Here is a 14,953-nt window from a genome sequence, read left to right as displayed (position 1 = left end):
ATATCGTCCCCTAACCAATCACATAGGAGGTCCTACTCTAGTTAGCCTGTCTCCAAATTTCCAGCCACATCTAAACGTTTCTGAAAGCCTTCCCTTTTTCCCACTATAACTCTTTTAAATTCTCCTGCATGTCTTTGAGCCTCTGCCAAATGCAAGTGATGGTGGCTGACTCCTTTGCTATCATAAGCTCGGAATAAATAGCCTTTGCTTCTTCTCACTTAGGTGGTCTCTGTTTATTTCCACAAAGTCAAATAAAGGCTTGCTTTTTTTTTTAATAGGAAAAAGAAAACTCAAAAAGATAGAATAATTTTCCTCAAGAAACAGTATTAAGTATTTAGCAATCAAAATGAATGAAAAATACAGAAGTGAACTCTATATGAATATGCATCCACATTTTCTATTCCCCCAGGAATATGGGACATGTAGAATTCTTCGGCAGCTCAGCTTCAACCATTTTATTATTCAACTCAGCAACTGTCAACTGATTCACTTAAAAGTTAAAAAAATTACTATTACGGAATTTAGAATATTTCTATCAAGTAGGAAATATTATCCTTCAATAATTACTATAAATACCCTGGAAAAGAGCTCCTCCCAAAGTTGAAAAAGAGTAACAGCAGCTACAGCTGGTCTGACTCTACACTCTTGGAGCAATGAGTAATTACACAAGATTTCTAAATTTCATTTTCTATTTAATCTTCATTTCTGCTTTCTGCTCTCCATGTTCTGCCTTTCAACTGGACTTCCACCTTCAACAACCACTTGTTTCTCCAAAATGACTCACTGGCAGATCCATTTCTTGCTACTGGTCTGTGTTTTTGGATCTTCTGGCCCTTATGCTCACCCATATCCTAACCACCAGCCTCTGCATGACCTTGCCTCGTCATTCCTCCACCCAGATCCTAGACCTCCTCATGTGACCCCAACCTGCTGAGATTGGCCAAGCCATCTCGCTCCCTGGCACTCAGCTGGAGATTGACGGTAACCTTACAGCACTACAGACATCATCTAAAGTTATGGTTTACAATTTTTAAGGATATGTGGAAATGCTCATGATGTAATGTGATGTTAAAGAAGATGTATAATCTCAACATTATACATAAAATTACACAGAAATAGTGGTCAAAATATATTAAGTGATTCCTCTGGCACCACTCTGAGTGCTTTAGATAAGTGAATTCATTTAATACTTTCAATAACTTTTTGAGGGAAGTTCTATAATGAATTCCATTTTATAGATGAGAAAACTGAGGCACAGAGTGGTTGAGAAACCTACCCACAGGGTCCAACAGCTAAGTTTTAGGCTTAGGATTGGTGCTCAATCATTCTGGATTCAGATTTTGTGCTTTTACAGTCTCTACAGCTGCATGCAAATCAGTGAAGTTAGAATACTGCCTCACACCACACACAAAAATAAGCTCAAAATGGCTTACAGACTTAAACATAAGACGAGACACTATAAACCTCTTAGAAGAAAACAGGTAAAACATCTGACATAAATCTCAGCAATGTTCTCCTAGGGCAGTCTATCCAGGCAATAGAAACAAAAGCAAAAATAAGCAAATGGGACCTAATTAAACTTATAAGCTTTTGCCCAGCAAAGGAAACCATAAACAAAACAAAAAGACAGTTTACGTAATGGGAGAGAGTATTTGCAAAGGATGAGACTGGAAGGGCTTAATCTCCAGAATATATAAACAGCTCATACAACTTAATAACAGAAAAGCAAGCAACCCAATCCAAAAATGGGCAGAAGACCTCAACAAGCAATTCTCCAGTGAAGACATACAAATGGCCAACAGGCACATGAAAAATGTTCAATATCGCTAATTATCAGAGAAATGCAAATCAAAACTATAATGAGGTATCACCTCACACTAGTCAGAATGGCCATCATTAGAAAGTCCACAAACGGTAAATGCTGGAGAGGCTATGGAGAAAAGGGAACCCTCCTACACTGTCGTTGGGAATGTAGTTTGGTACAGCCGTTACGGAAAACAGTATGTAGATTCCTCAAAAGACTAAAAACAGACTTACCATATGATCCAGCAATCCCACTCCTGAGCATATATCCAGAGAGAACCTTAATTCAAAGATACATGTACCCCAATGTTCATAGCAGCACTATATAATAGCCAAGACATGGAAACAACCTAAATGTCCATCAACAGATGACTGGATAAAGAAGCTGTGATATATTTATGCAATGGAATACTCCTCAGCCATAAAAAATAAAAGAATGCCATTTGCAGCAACATGGATGGACATGGAGATTGTCATTCTAAGTGAAGAAAGCCACAAAGAGGAATAAAAATACCAAATGATATCACTTATATGTGGAATATAAAAAAAAAAAAGACAAACTAACTTATTTACAAAAGAGAAACAAACTCACAGACATAGAAAACAAACTTACGGTTATTGGGGGAAGCGGGTGGGAAAGGATAAATTGGGAGTTCAAGATTTGTAGATACTAAGTAATATATATAAAATAGATACACAACAAGTAGATACTGCATAGCACAGGGAAATATATTCAACATCTTGTAACTTATGGTGAAAAAGAATATTAAAACGAACATACGTATGTTCATGTATGATTGATGCATTGTGCTGTACACAAGAAGTTGACTCAAAATTGTAAACTGACTATACCTCAACAACAAAAAATATACATACAGAATTTGTGCTTTTAACAAGGATGCTATATTGTCACTAATAGAATAGGTTAGAGCCTGTGTTGGAGATTCATATATCATATATGTCACCTACTAGGCAGAGGCAAGTAACTTCTCTGTGTTTCAGTTTCCTCATCTGTAGTAAAAGATACCTGCATCTCAGAGGGCAGTGGAAAGAATTAAATTAGTTAACATATGTGAAGTGCTAAGAATAGCACTCAGCACAAAGCACACACTTAGTAAACATCACTTTTTATTATTATCATATTATATATACCTTTACTAGAGAAAAAACAAAAAAGTGATAATCATATGAATTGATTATCTCCCACGTAAAAATATAAAGCTGATGTTCATAAATATTCCCTTAAATGATGGAAACACTAAGGGAGAAATCTTGTAAATTCTTCCTGAATACTGATATAGACACTGAAATACAAGAGGGCTATGATAGAACATAATATTATAATAACAATATTGTAACACTGCAATAATTAACATTTGTTTAGTAACAACTATGCGTTGGGCACTGTTTTTGGTGTTTACAACTCCACGAGGTAATTAAACTAATCAGTCCCATTTTACAAATGAGGAAAGAAGGAACAGAGAGGTATAGTAGCTTGCCCTGGACCACACAGCTAATAAGAGGTATAAATATGAATTCTGAGTGCCAAAGGATGGTGTATGAGATAGGCTCCATCTCCTCAGGGTCTTTATAGCTACCACAGTTCTACTAAGTGTCTGAAACTTGGGCTCAATAAATCAGGAATTGATAGTGGGACTAAATATGTGATCCCTATCTTCCAATTCACAGTACACTGCCTGTCTCCTCTCCCTTTGAAATATCATTTCCTTATTATTTTTATAATTAAAAACAAAATTGTATTTTAAAAAGACTCAGAGATTAGAATAATTCTTGACCAGATTTGAGTCTAGTCTGAATAAAATCACAGATGTTTGCTCTTAGTTTTAAATTCCACCAGAGTAGTTATATAACATCTATGGGAACCACTGTTGGGTCTAATAAAGAGTAACAACAAAAAAAGATAAAAACACAGCAGAAAAGGAAAGACAGAAATAAAAAGAAAAAAGAGGGAAAGAACAAAGGGGACAAGATGTAGAGCTGCAGACTAATACCTATAGAGGGTTTAATTAGATGGTACCAGCATCATGTCTAATTTTGGGGTCCTCACACTGCCTTTCTAAGGAATTAATGCATTAGCCTTACTCACTTGGTCATAACTGAGGTGAATGACCTAAAATTTGGCTGAATTTATTGACTCTCTTGGCAGAACTTCGGCTGTATCTTCAGACACATTACTCCAATCTGAGGCAGATCTGAGATGGTCTCCAGGTATAAAGCTACTCTAGAAGTTCACCAGGAGCACTCTCTACATCCAACTCTAGAAAGGGAACTGCTAGTACAGTCCATTCCAGCCAGCATATGACAAAAACCCTCTATCTTCAGTTGTGGAACATATTATTTGTAGTTTTGGCAACACATTTATTTTCCCAATTGTAATTTGTTTAAGCTAATATTAAAATTTATTTTCATTCTTTGAGAACTGGCAACAGCAACAAGTAGTGCCAGAAACAGGGCTAAGCTAGCCTTGCAATAAAACCCTGATTATGTTACAGAAAATATACAAAACAAAATATTGGTATATGACAGGATCTCATCAAGCATACAAACTATAATATGCAAAAAGAACAGAAAAGGAGATTTATTTATTTTTTTGTAATTCCCTGCTAGGATGCTTACAAGGAGTAAACTAAACTTGTGAGGAAAAAACAAATGAAAACAAACATTTGATCCAAATAAATATGGGATTTTTTTTTCACTACTAACACAAGGTCATTTAAAAGAAATTTACAATGGATTTAAATAACGGAGGCCCTAAGTACTGATCTCCCACACCCCTATGCTATTTAAAAATTAATGTAACAGGGATCAGTAAAACACCTTGATCTGAAAATAATTCCTTTATTCCCCCTCAAACATAAAGTTGAAATCTCGAAAGATCCTAAATAGCCTGCAGTGAAGGAAAGGTCATTATTTTATCCAAAAGTAAAGGAGAGGGTTTGGTTTCAGTAGAGTCAGGAATTGAGGAAGAGTGGGATCTTCCATGACGCTGGAGTCAGTCTCTCCCACTGAAGGAGGATAATGAGTCCGTGAGAAACCGCAAATATAACCAGATTACTTTAGTTCTGAGACACGAAAAACATTTCTCTATTCAGGAGCCCCTTATTTTCTCAAATCAATGTATAATTTTTATTTTTCTTAAGCTGAATAAAAAATTGACCCTAAAGCTATATTTCTCATTTGCTACAGCTGAAAGTCCTAGGAGAAAGAAGAGTTTGTGAAATATTGGACACAAAGACCAAATGATCTGGAGAAGCATTCTGAAAAAGCAATCAAATATGACTTCAGGTCAGCATGGTTTACCACAAAAAAATCTAAACTCAAAATGATATTCACATATTCTAAAAAACATTAAAAAAAAAAACCCTCCACAAAACTTTATCTGACATTTTGGAATGTTTTCTGTAACTCAAACTATATAGTTAATTTGATACATATATCCTCATAAGATCAAGGCTGGTAAGGAATAACATGAGACTAAGAGTCCAACTTTGAACTAGCTAATTCTTCCCCAAATCAGGAGAACATTGATTCTTTAAGAACTCAGGATTTTGATTACTGCAATACTGGTTTGTAATAGAATTTGACTTGTATTTAGTTTTATAAAACTGTACAGCTTAGCAGATACATTTACATTCTTTCCTTTTTTATTCAGTTACTTCTATTATGTGGAGATCAATGACTGTTCTTAAAAAACACTCTCCTGTGATCCTATTAGGTTTTAAGTGAGATGTTTGACTTTCAGAGTTTACTCACCTTTGAAAGTAAGTAAATTAAACTTGTTTCCTTGTGAGACTAAGATGTACTTGAGAGTTCCCAACTACGCAGTTATTTTAACATGTCATTCTAACTAGAATCACAATAGTAATTTTTAATTTTCTGAAGAGAATTTGTTCTGACAAAACAAAAGAATCAGAAATTACATATTTACAAAAAAGTTTTTGTAAATTATGACTTCCAGCAGAGATCAAATCAGTAAAGAAATTCTTATCAATATGCACTTATATATAAGAGATATATAAACAAAGAGTTTATCCCCAATGTAATCAAATATCTGTTCTCCATACTGACCGGGTAAATATATGGTAAACAGACTGCACAATGTGTCCACTTAGCTTAGATAAAATTTGTTCCACAGCTGTTCACAGTCTAGTAAGACCTTTGCTGTCCTTACCCTATTTTAGGGCTGCCTGAGGAGACTAGGCTACTTCTTACCTTCTCTAGGATACAGTTCTACGAGCTCAAATCCAGACAATCTAGTATGAATTAGCTTCCAAGGCACTGAAAACAGCAATCTTTGTAGGGCTTCTACCTTGGGGGAAGACTCATGACCACATCTGCACAGTGACAAGCTTCCTTAGAGCCCTGTTCCATAATTCTGGGCTTGTCTCCAGCCTCCAATGATGAAAATCCTTTAATTTTTTAAAAACATTTTTATTATAGTTATGGTTCCTAAACAGTAAACTATACATATTTCAGATGTACACTTGATGAATTCTGACAGATGTATACACCAATGAAACCTCTACCACAATCAAGACAGCTACAATTTCCATCACTCCCCAAGAACTGATATTCTACCTAGATGTCTCTCTAACCCCTTTTGTGGGGACTATTATAGTACAAATGAAAGTCATGTTGTCTAGTCACCTACTAGCTTATTCTGAAGTTCTTATTCATAAATTATAGGTAAAAAGGAAGCAGAAACTTGATTAAAAGAGCCTTTTTATCTGGCCTAACCCCCAAATCTTTATTGCATACGATTTTTCAATTATTTTCTTAATATTTAACTTTGAATCATGTGTACTGAATAGATTACGTATGGCAACTTCTGGGATGTCTTCTGTTTTGCCATTCAGCAGAGTTCTATACCGCTTTCTGTCTGCTCAGTTAGTATACAGTCATAGAATTCCAATTTCATGCATTATTCACCTAAATAAAATATGATTGCCAAGAAAATATATCAAAATGTATTGAGAAAATATGCCTTAATCCCAGGGAAACATGACGTGTTCTAAGTAATTTTAAAGATCTATTCCTTGCTTTGTGGACCATATCACATCATTTATTCATTCAATAACAATTTAGTAAATCTTTATTAAGACAAAACACTGGAAAATGAATCCCTTCTCAAATAGTTTGTATAATTGGGAATACTCTTGACTCTGAAATTGCCTTATAAAAATCTATTTGAGCAGAATGTGCTCTCTCTGCTATACCTTATTGTCAGTCCTGATCGTGACTTTCAGTTGTGGTAGTATACGTTCCACTTCTAGACTCCATTCCGCAGCATCTGTTGTGGATTCCAAAATATCTTCTTGTTTGGCAGACTCGTTCATATCCTAAGAAAGGAAAGATATCACAGGATTGAGAGTTTATAAAAAGAAATGGTAAAATTTTGAGGCATTTTAGCAGCACTGCACAATTTATATCAAGCACAGTACTGTTAAAATTATAGTGGCAAAAGAAATTCTTTTCTGTCCTCCTATCCATGTTGAAAGAAAATAATGCACCAACCTGGAAGGATAGCAAAATAACTATTTTTAAAAACCATTATTACAAAAAACAATGCTTTTGAGATATCAGAGTGAACTCAATGGGAATACTGTCAAATGGACAAGCCACTTAGGTATGTTAATTGGTAACAGTAGAAGAAATACAAACACATGTTTGGTAAGAAAACACTGTCTTAGTTTGAATTCATTGTACTGAAATACAAACCCAAAATCTGAAAGGCAAAAAAGGTAAGATACCAGAAGCAAAGGGCTCATTATTTATAAATTTTTGTATTTATAAAGTGATATTTTGGTTAGGTCAAACTATAATGCAGCTTAAAAATGTAATTTAATGCAGACCTATCTGAACTCAAACAAGATAGGGGCCAACTTTCTGCATTTGGTTTCTGCTGTTGAGTAATAAGATCAATTCATGTCTGTTTTTGAATCAGAAAAAGAAAACTTCTTTTTCCTCCATTTTTCCAGACCTCTACTTTTGGCATTAGTATGCATGGATCTGAAAACATAAAGAATGTACAAATTAATGATTTAAAGATAAAGCTTCCTGCATTCATTTTGGCAGCAAGTTTTCATTTTATGTTCCCTTGAAAAATTATAAGAAAATGTAAGGATAATATAAAAATTTATTAATACAGAAAAAAAGAGACCAGAGATGTAAACAGCCAAATTTAAACAGTCTATAAAAAGATGTTTTTGAGACAATCAGGGAAATCTGAATGTGGAAGAGTATTAAATGATAATGAGAAATTATTACTAATTTTATAGGTATGATAATAGCATGTGGTTATGTTAAAAAAAAAGCCTTATAAATTAGAGATAAATGCTGAACTATTCATAGGTAAATTGACATATTATCTGAAATTTAATTTAAAATAGTATGAGGCAAAGAAAAAAGGAGGGAGGGGCTTTAGAGGAAACACAACTGACAAAATGTTAATTGTTAAACTGGGTACTACTGCATCAGGGTTCATTATCTTATTCTCTCTAATTCTGTATTTGTTTGATATTTCTCATAATCCAACATTTAAAAATAAAAGACTATAAAAACAACCTCAGGGGAAATTAGATTCTCAATGTGAATTTATGTCACTAAAAGACATTTCTTATCCAGTATAATACTAAATACAAGAATAACCTTATACTGGATTTTATTTTGTGGAGAACTGTAAGTCCTTCGGGGCTTTGAAGTCACTCCCAACTGAGTCTCCAGGGCAGTGCTGACATGAGAAAGCCCCTCTCTCCCACCGTGTATCAGCAAGTCCTGCACGGACTCAGAGCCTTAAAAGGAGCATGCATTGTTTTCTGTTCAGAAATTCAGGAGGCTGTATAGCTCTAACCACACAATTAGAGGGTGGATAACTAAAACATGCTTTTATATTTCACAGCCTGTGGCTTGAATGGATTCAGTTATGTTCTATTTAAAAAAAAAAAACCAGAAGTATAAAAAAATAAGCATTAATTTAAGTAAAATGTGGAAACCCTAAGTGAAAATGTTTGATTCTACTTTAAACATTAAAGTGCTCATTTAAATATAGAAATGCTGTATTATTTTGAGTACCTAATATAATGCTATATATCTATATAAATGGAATCCAAGGTAGTATAATAGCACCATAGCTGGGGAGGGCCAGCAGTATTCTCAAAGTAGCGTGATGTTATATAACAAAATATCATGGCACGAGAAGAGATGCTCTCCCAGTTGAAAGGTATGGGGAAAGCCATGCGGAAAGTTCTCTGTCACGGAACTCCACGTTGACATTCATCAACATTCACATACTTGCACACTCTGCCACATTCCAGTGCCCATCCTCAGCTCATCTTCGGTACCAAACAGGGTAGACTTATGGGGAGGAGTTGGGTGGGAGGATGTATGCACTGCCAGTGGGATGTGAGCCCTAACATTCGGGGTGTGTGTATGGCATATTCACAGACTTTCTCGTGCTGAGGTTATGAGCCCCCACATCCCAATCCTGCAGAGCTGGGCTGAGCCAAAAAGGGGCATGTCCTTTTAAGCAGCAGTTCTCTATGATTCTTAATAAAACACAGATGTTCTGGTCACTTATTTAAAAATAAGTTTGACTTAGGGAACCACCATTTGGGTGAACTGAAAATGGTGTTACTAATGAAATCCCCACACTACTGTTCCCCAACTCCATCCCCTCATTCTCCTCCCTCCTTCTTTCCTTCCTTACAGGAGGGTGGAGTCCAGAATCACCAGATAAAGCCAGAGAGGGTACCATCCACATTCCCACTTTCTTCACAACTGAACATAGGATTGTTCAAGTTGTGCATAACATACTTAAAAATTTTACTCGAGGAAGGGCACATTTTTCTAATTTTCACAAAGGCAAATGTGTTAGCAGTGGCCCTGTTTGAATTAGGCTCAGAATCTAAGAGTCAGTAGAGTACTCAGGGATCAAACACTGCATTGAGATATCCCAGTGCATAAGCTACCATTTATTTTTATACTGGGCCCTTTAGCAAGTTGCATTTACCCTTTTTAGCTTATTATTTGGTTCCGTTAAGCGATAATTTGCTGACTCCTATTCCCAATGTCCTGAAATGATTTAATGTAGCAGCTCAAAAGTTCTCACTCATTCCTAGGCCATAGTTAATATACTGGGGAAAATGGCCTAGTTACTAAAGAAAGGGCAAAAAAGAGAACATTAGGCTTGGCAGAGCAGTATTAACTTATTCAAACCATACAGCCTCTTTCTACTTCCATTCTTGCACATCTATTTCATAACCTTGTTCCTCACTCAAAATTTCCTAATGCCTGATAAGTGGATACATTAACTGAGCAAGCCCTGAATATGAAGTATAAATCATCTTAACCGTGCCTTGGTTATAATACTTTGAGAATATCTTTCCTTTCCAATTGTTTCTCTAATAACAAATGGTATTTTATGTGGAACTGTTAGTAAAAGAGAAATAAACTGCTGTTTCCATTTAATCAAAACTTTATATCATCATGACAAAGTCCCTCTCCAAAGCATTAACTAAGGTAAAGCATAGCTCTTGGGAAATTGCGTCTTCTAGTTAATGCTGCCAAAGAAACAATTAGAAGCTCAGTAAGACGCAGGCTATCCCGAACTCTCATTTATAATTAATTAATTTACCAATAAGCCAGTTGTTAAGCTCCTACAACATGCAAGGTAAGAATCCAGGCACTGTGCTTGGTGTGGAAAGACAAAAGGGTTTAATCCCTGCCTCTAAAGAGTTTAAAGCCTATCAGGAAGAGTCTGAGGCTAGTTAAGGGGGGTAATAATTGGTCCTAAAAAAAAAGAAACTTATGAGAACTGACTCTAAGCCTGCCAAAGGAAGAACTCAAGATAAATCTAAGTCATCCCCTAATGTAACCTAGGGGCATATCACCCAAGGTGAGTTCAAGGATCAAACATGCAATGTTACTAGCCTGCTCAGAATTCTGTTCCAGTGATACCCCCTTTTCCCCAGATAGTATTAATGGGGATGGTTAAGCATCTGAAGAAACACTATGTTCTCTGTGTGTCTATGTATTTATATACACACTATACACACACACACATAGATATAGATAATTGGATGTGGTTGGTTTTATGGTCACAGGGGTGTAATAAGGGAAAGCCCTACATATAAGCACACATGAGGACAAGCGAGCCCTTTGCAACCTCTGGCCTGCTGGATAGGCTATGTAGTGCTGCAAAGCTGTTCTGGTCAATTAGGTTAAGTGTGAATACAAAACCTGATACATACGTCTTCAAAATATCTTCACCTCTTAACTCTGGGGACTCTAGGTAGGCCATGGCTACCAGCAGGGGGAGTAATGTACTAACAGAGAGAGAAAGACATATTAATAAATATTAATATAGAAAGCTGTTACAGGTGATATACAGTGGAAGCACTGGTCATATTTTTTATATACTTTGGTTGCCATCTTAAGCAAAGAACTTAAAACAATCTCTTTGGGGTGAAACTATTCCCAGTATGTACTGCACACTCATTATTGGAAAACCTCTTAAGAGAAAGGAGACTAAACAGGAGACTAAACACTGTCGGAGCAATGCTGACTATGAATTACTGATACCAGCGAGAGTTAACTCCACTCATTTCAACTCTGCTATGTCCATGACAACAAAAGCCTGGTAATACAGGATCTTTTAGATCCCAAGGGTCCAAGCCAGGCTGGGCAGTTGGCTCTGGTTAACACATTTCCCCACTGGGAATAAAGAAGAAGAAAGCTGGGAGTCAAGTAAGCCAGTGTTTCTATGACTTGACTACTTACGAATACCCTACAAAATGCCCTTTGATCACTGATTGAGAACTTGTCTGGTAAAGGGAACATATATGGCTGCATGGACAGACCCAAGAATGAAGCTCAAGGCTCAGGCATCCATGAGAAGACGTTTCCTTGGGATTAAATTATGGCCAGTAAATGTCAGCATTTACCAGTATCCAGTATTCAGTCCAACGGTGGTATCTGATGCTTCTAAGAGGTAGAGATTTTGGCTTGGTAATTGTAGACTTAAACACCTCCACTTGCTCTCTCTAATATTACTAGTTCAGTGTTGGGATCTTTTGACTCTCCCTTCATCTCCCATTTTCACCTGAAAGTCTGTGAATCCAATTTCTGCCCAGGTTCTCATGATCTAGGTTCTCCTGGTCAAACTCTCATCTGAACTTGTGATCTCCCTGTAACTTTTGTAAGAGCAAGTGGAGGTGTTTAAGTCTACAATTACCAAGCCGAAATCTCTACCTCTTAGAAGCATCAGATACCACCGTTGGACTGAGTACTGGATACTGGTAAATGCTGACATTTACTGGCCATAATTTAATCTTTTTTGATGTCTTTCATTGTAAGATTCTGTAATACAATGTTGCACTCAGGCTGAGAAATCTAGATATTACTGAGCCCACACTAAATGATCCCAAATAACTATAATGTTTTGCACTCTTAGGTCTGCCGTTAAACTGTTCCTGTAGCTTCTCTTGCTATCAAGATGCCAGTGATCAGCAGTGGCTGTCTCTCTGATTGCCTGTAGCAGTGCTTCCTTCTTCTAGGTTGCTATGAGTTCAGAAACCTAACAGCTGAGCTTGTCAGAATTCAGACAAAGTAAGAATAAGGGGGGAAAAAGTGAGTGCTCAGCTCAAAAAGGGGTGGTGGTAAGGTTAGAACCCTATAGAAATTTTTAAAAATGGAAGTGTTTATACTTATTTTGGTTGCAGTCCTGTTTTGCATTCTTCCTCATTTGCTGTTTTGTTCAAGATAGGATAGGTGGACAAGAGGCTAATATAATATATATGGTATTACTATGAATTAAAAAGGGTTTCTCCTAAGGGTATCTGGTGTCCTTTCTTTACCATCTATTAGTGAAGCAAGAGAGGGACAAATAATGTTATTTCAATCAAGAAGAATGTTTCCTTGAAATCCCATGATTTTAACAAATTATATCTAAGGCAAAGTTAAAAATCTTTCATGTCCCTACAAGTCAATTCTGCATGATTAAAGAAGCACAAATTGTGAGTTTGATTCATTATTTTCTCCTCAAATTAGGTTTTACATGATTTAACACTATATTACTATGAAGAAAAATGTTTAATACCATATAAAAATTATTTTTAGATTTGTTCTGAATAACCAAATTAAACCTTGGCTAATCTATCAAAAGAAATAGATAGATGGTAGCTTCTGTCTTTAAATATATCAAGTTTGTAGAAGTTTTTTTTTTTTTAAGTTCAATTTTAAGACTATCAAGAGAAATTTTATTCTGAGTTACAATGTGAACCAAGATTTGAATAAATTATGCTCCCACAAATCAAAAATGAAAAAACAAAGCTTGCCAAATTAACACAAAATAAATGTAATTTTCCAATAAGAAATCTGAAATTATTTTTGAATGAGAATTCAACTTCCAATATTATTTCTATTTAATACATCAAATATCTACCTTTACTATTTTAGCTACTTCAGTGTACACTAAATGCTAAGATAAAATCATTTCCGATTTTTAATTTTCTCAAAATAAAGCCAAAAGAAAGTGCCCAGGAAGTAAACTTTCTTCCATATGAAGAAAACTACAATAGACATTATACTTGGTGTTGTAGAGTATGAAAAATAAGTTTAATTCTTTATGGCATGAAATTCTATGAGGTTTTTCTTTGAGACGGTAACCACACAGATATACCAGTGCTCAAATACATCTGAAGAGCTCAATTCATATACCTACTGAGAAGAACATGAAAATCCAATTAACTGTTGAGATTGAACAGTCCCAGAACTAAGTTGCCTTGAACAGTATGGTGTAAATGTTAAGAGGATGGGTCAGGAATCCCATCCCTGGTCAAATCCCACCTCCATCATTTTTTACTAGTTGCAGGTCTCTAAATCTCAGGCTTCCCCCATCTGTAAAAGGGGAATAATAATAGTACTCCCCTCATTGGAAGGGTTGCTATGAAGATTAAATTAAATGATGTATTTAAAAGGCTTTTACAATGCCTGGTACATAGCAAGCCCCCAATTTATTTTAGCAGTTATAATTATCATTATTATATGCCAAGCATGGTACTAGATGCTTTTACATATGGGTGAAGTGCCCAGTAATAACACCATGAATCAAATGAGTCTTATTTCCATTTTTTCAAATGAGAAAAATGAGGTACAGAGCACTTAGGTAATTTTCCCAATGTCACACCATTAGCTACGTGGCAGAGTCCAGGCAATGAATGCTACCCTAGAACACAAGCTCTGAAACACCCCTTACTGAATGCCTATCAATCCTTTGTCATACAGGCTACAATAATATCCACTCAGTTTATCACTTGTCTTTTAACTCTGTGGTGTTCCCCACCCCTCTATATAAAAGGTTTTAATTTTACACATTTAGATTTATCAGTATTTTTCTTTTATGGTTTTTAGTTTTCTTGCCATGTTTATCATGCCCATTTCAACCCATGAGTATAATACCTGCCACTCATGTTTTTGTTTGTGCCTTAACATTTTTTAATTTGTTGAATCATGTGAGGTTTATTAAAAAAGATGGGAGGAGTCCATCTTTTTTCTCCAAATGGACACCCTGTTATCCTATCACTACTTAATTGAATAGTACAGACTTCATTGCTTTGTATACTAATATAAATATATATTTGGATTATTTTATGAACTCTGTACTACTTCATTAATCTGTGTCAGTATAGTCTTTTTACAGACTTACAAAAAACTACACAAATAGCACAGAGAATTCCCATATACCCTTAATCCAGATTTACCAAATGTTAGCATCCTACATGACCTCAGGGCAGTTATTCAGAAAGGGATATAATATTTATACCTGGGTGCTGAGATTTTCAAGTTTTTCTTTGTACTTTTTGTGCTTTCATTTTTAAAAAAAAACAAGGAATATATTTCATTTTTAAAAAGAATAAAGTTTTTTCAATAAAAGCAAGTAAATATATAAATTGATTAACTTCTAAATATTAGCTGTTACAGGTGGTAAATGCTTTAGAAGTTTGAATAAGAGAGAGAAGTGTGTTTTAATGGCAATGGTGAGATTTAAGTTTAACTTTACATGGATGTTTAGGATATAAACAGGCAGAAGAGGCAAGCCAAGTGTTTTTATAGGCAGGAAGGCATCATAAGC

At 35.4% G+C, this 14,953-nt stretch overlaps 1 protein-coding gene across 1 annotated transcript in view; it reads right to left on the bottom strand.

The window, feature by feature from the left end:
• Positions 1-14,953, bottom strand: part of IFT57 (intraflagellar transport 57) — a 52,350-nt gene that overhangs the window by 18,561 nt on the left and 18,836 nt on the right. Inside the window, exon 6 of the mRNA XM_010978403.3 lies at positions 7,041-7,163. Within this exon, the coding sequence (XP_010976705.2) occupies positions 7,041-7,163 (123 nt within the window). The remainder of the gene's footprint in view (positions 1-7,040; positions 7,164-14,953) is intronic.

This window comes from Camelus dromedarius, chromosome 2 (genome assembly GCF_036321535.1).
Source record: "Camelus dromedarius isolate mCamDro1 chromosome 2, mCamDro1.pat, whole genome shotgun sequence".
NCBI lineage: Eukaryota > Metazoa > Chordata > Mammalia > Artiodactyla > Camelidae > Camelus > Camelus dromedarius.
Note: the sequence above shows the minus strand (reverse complement) of the source record. Positions and strands in the feature narration are given on the sequence as shown.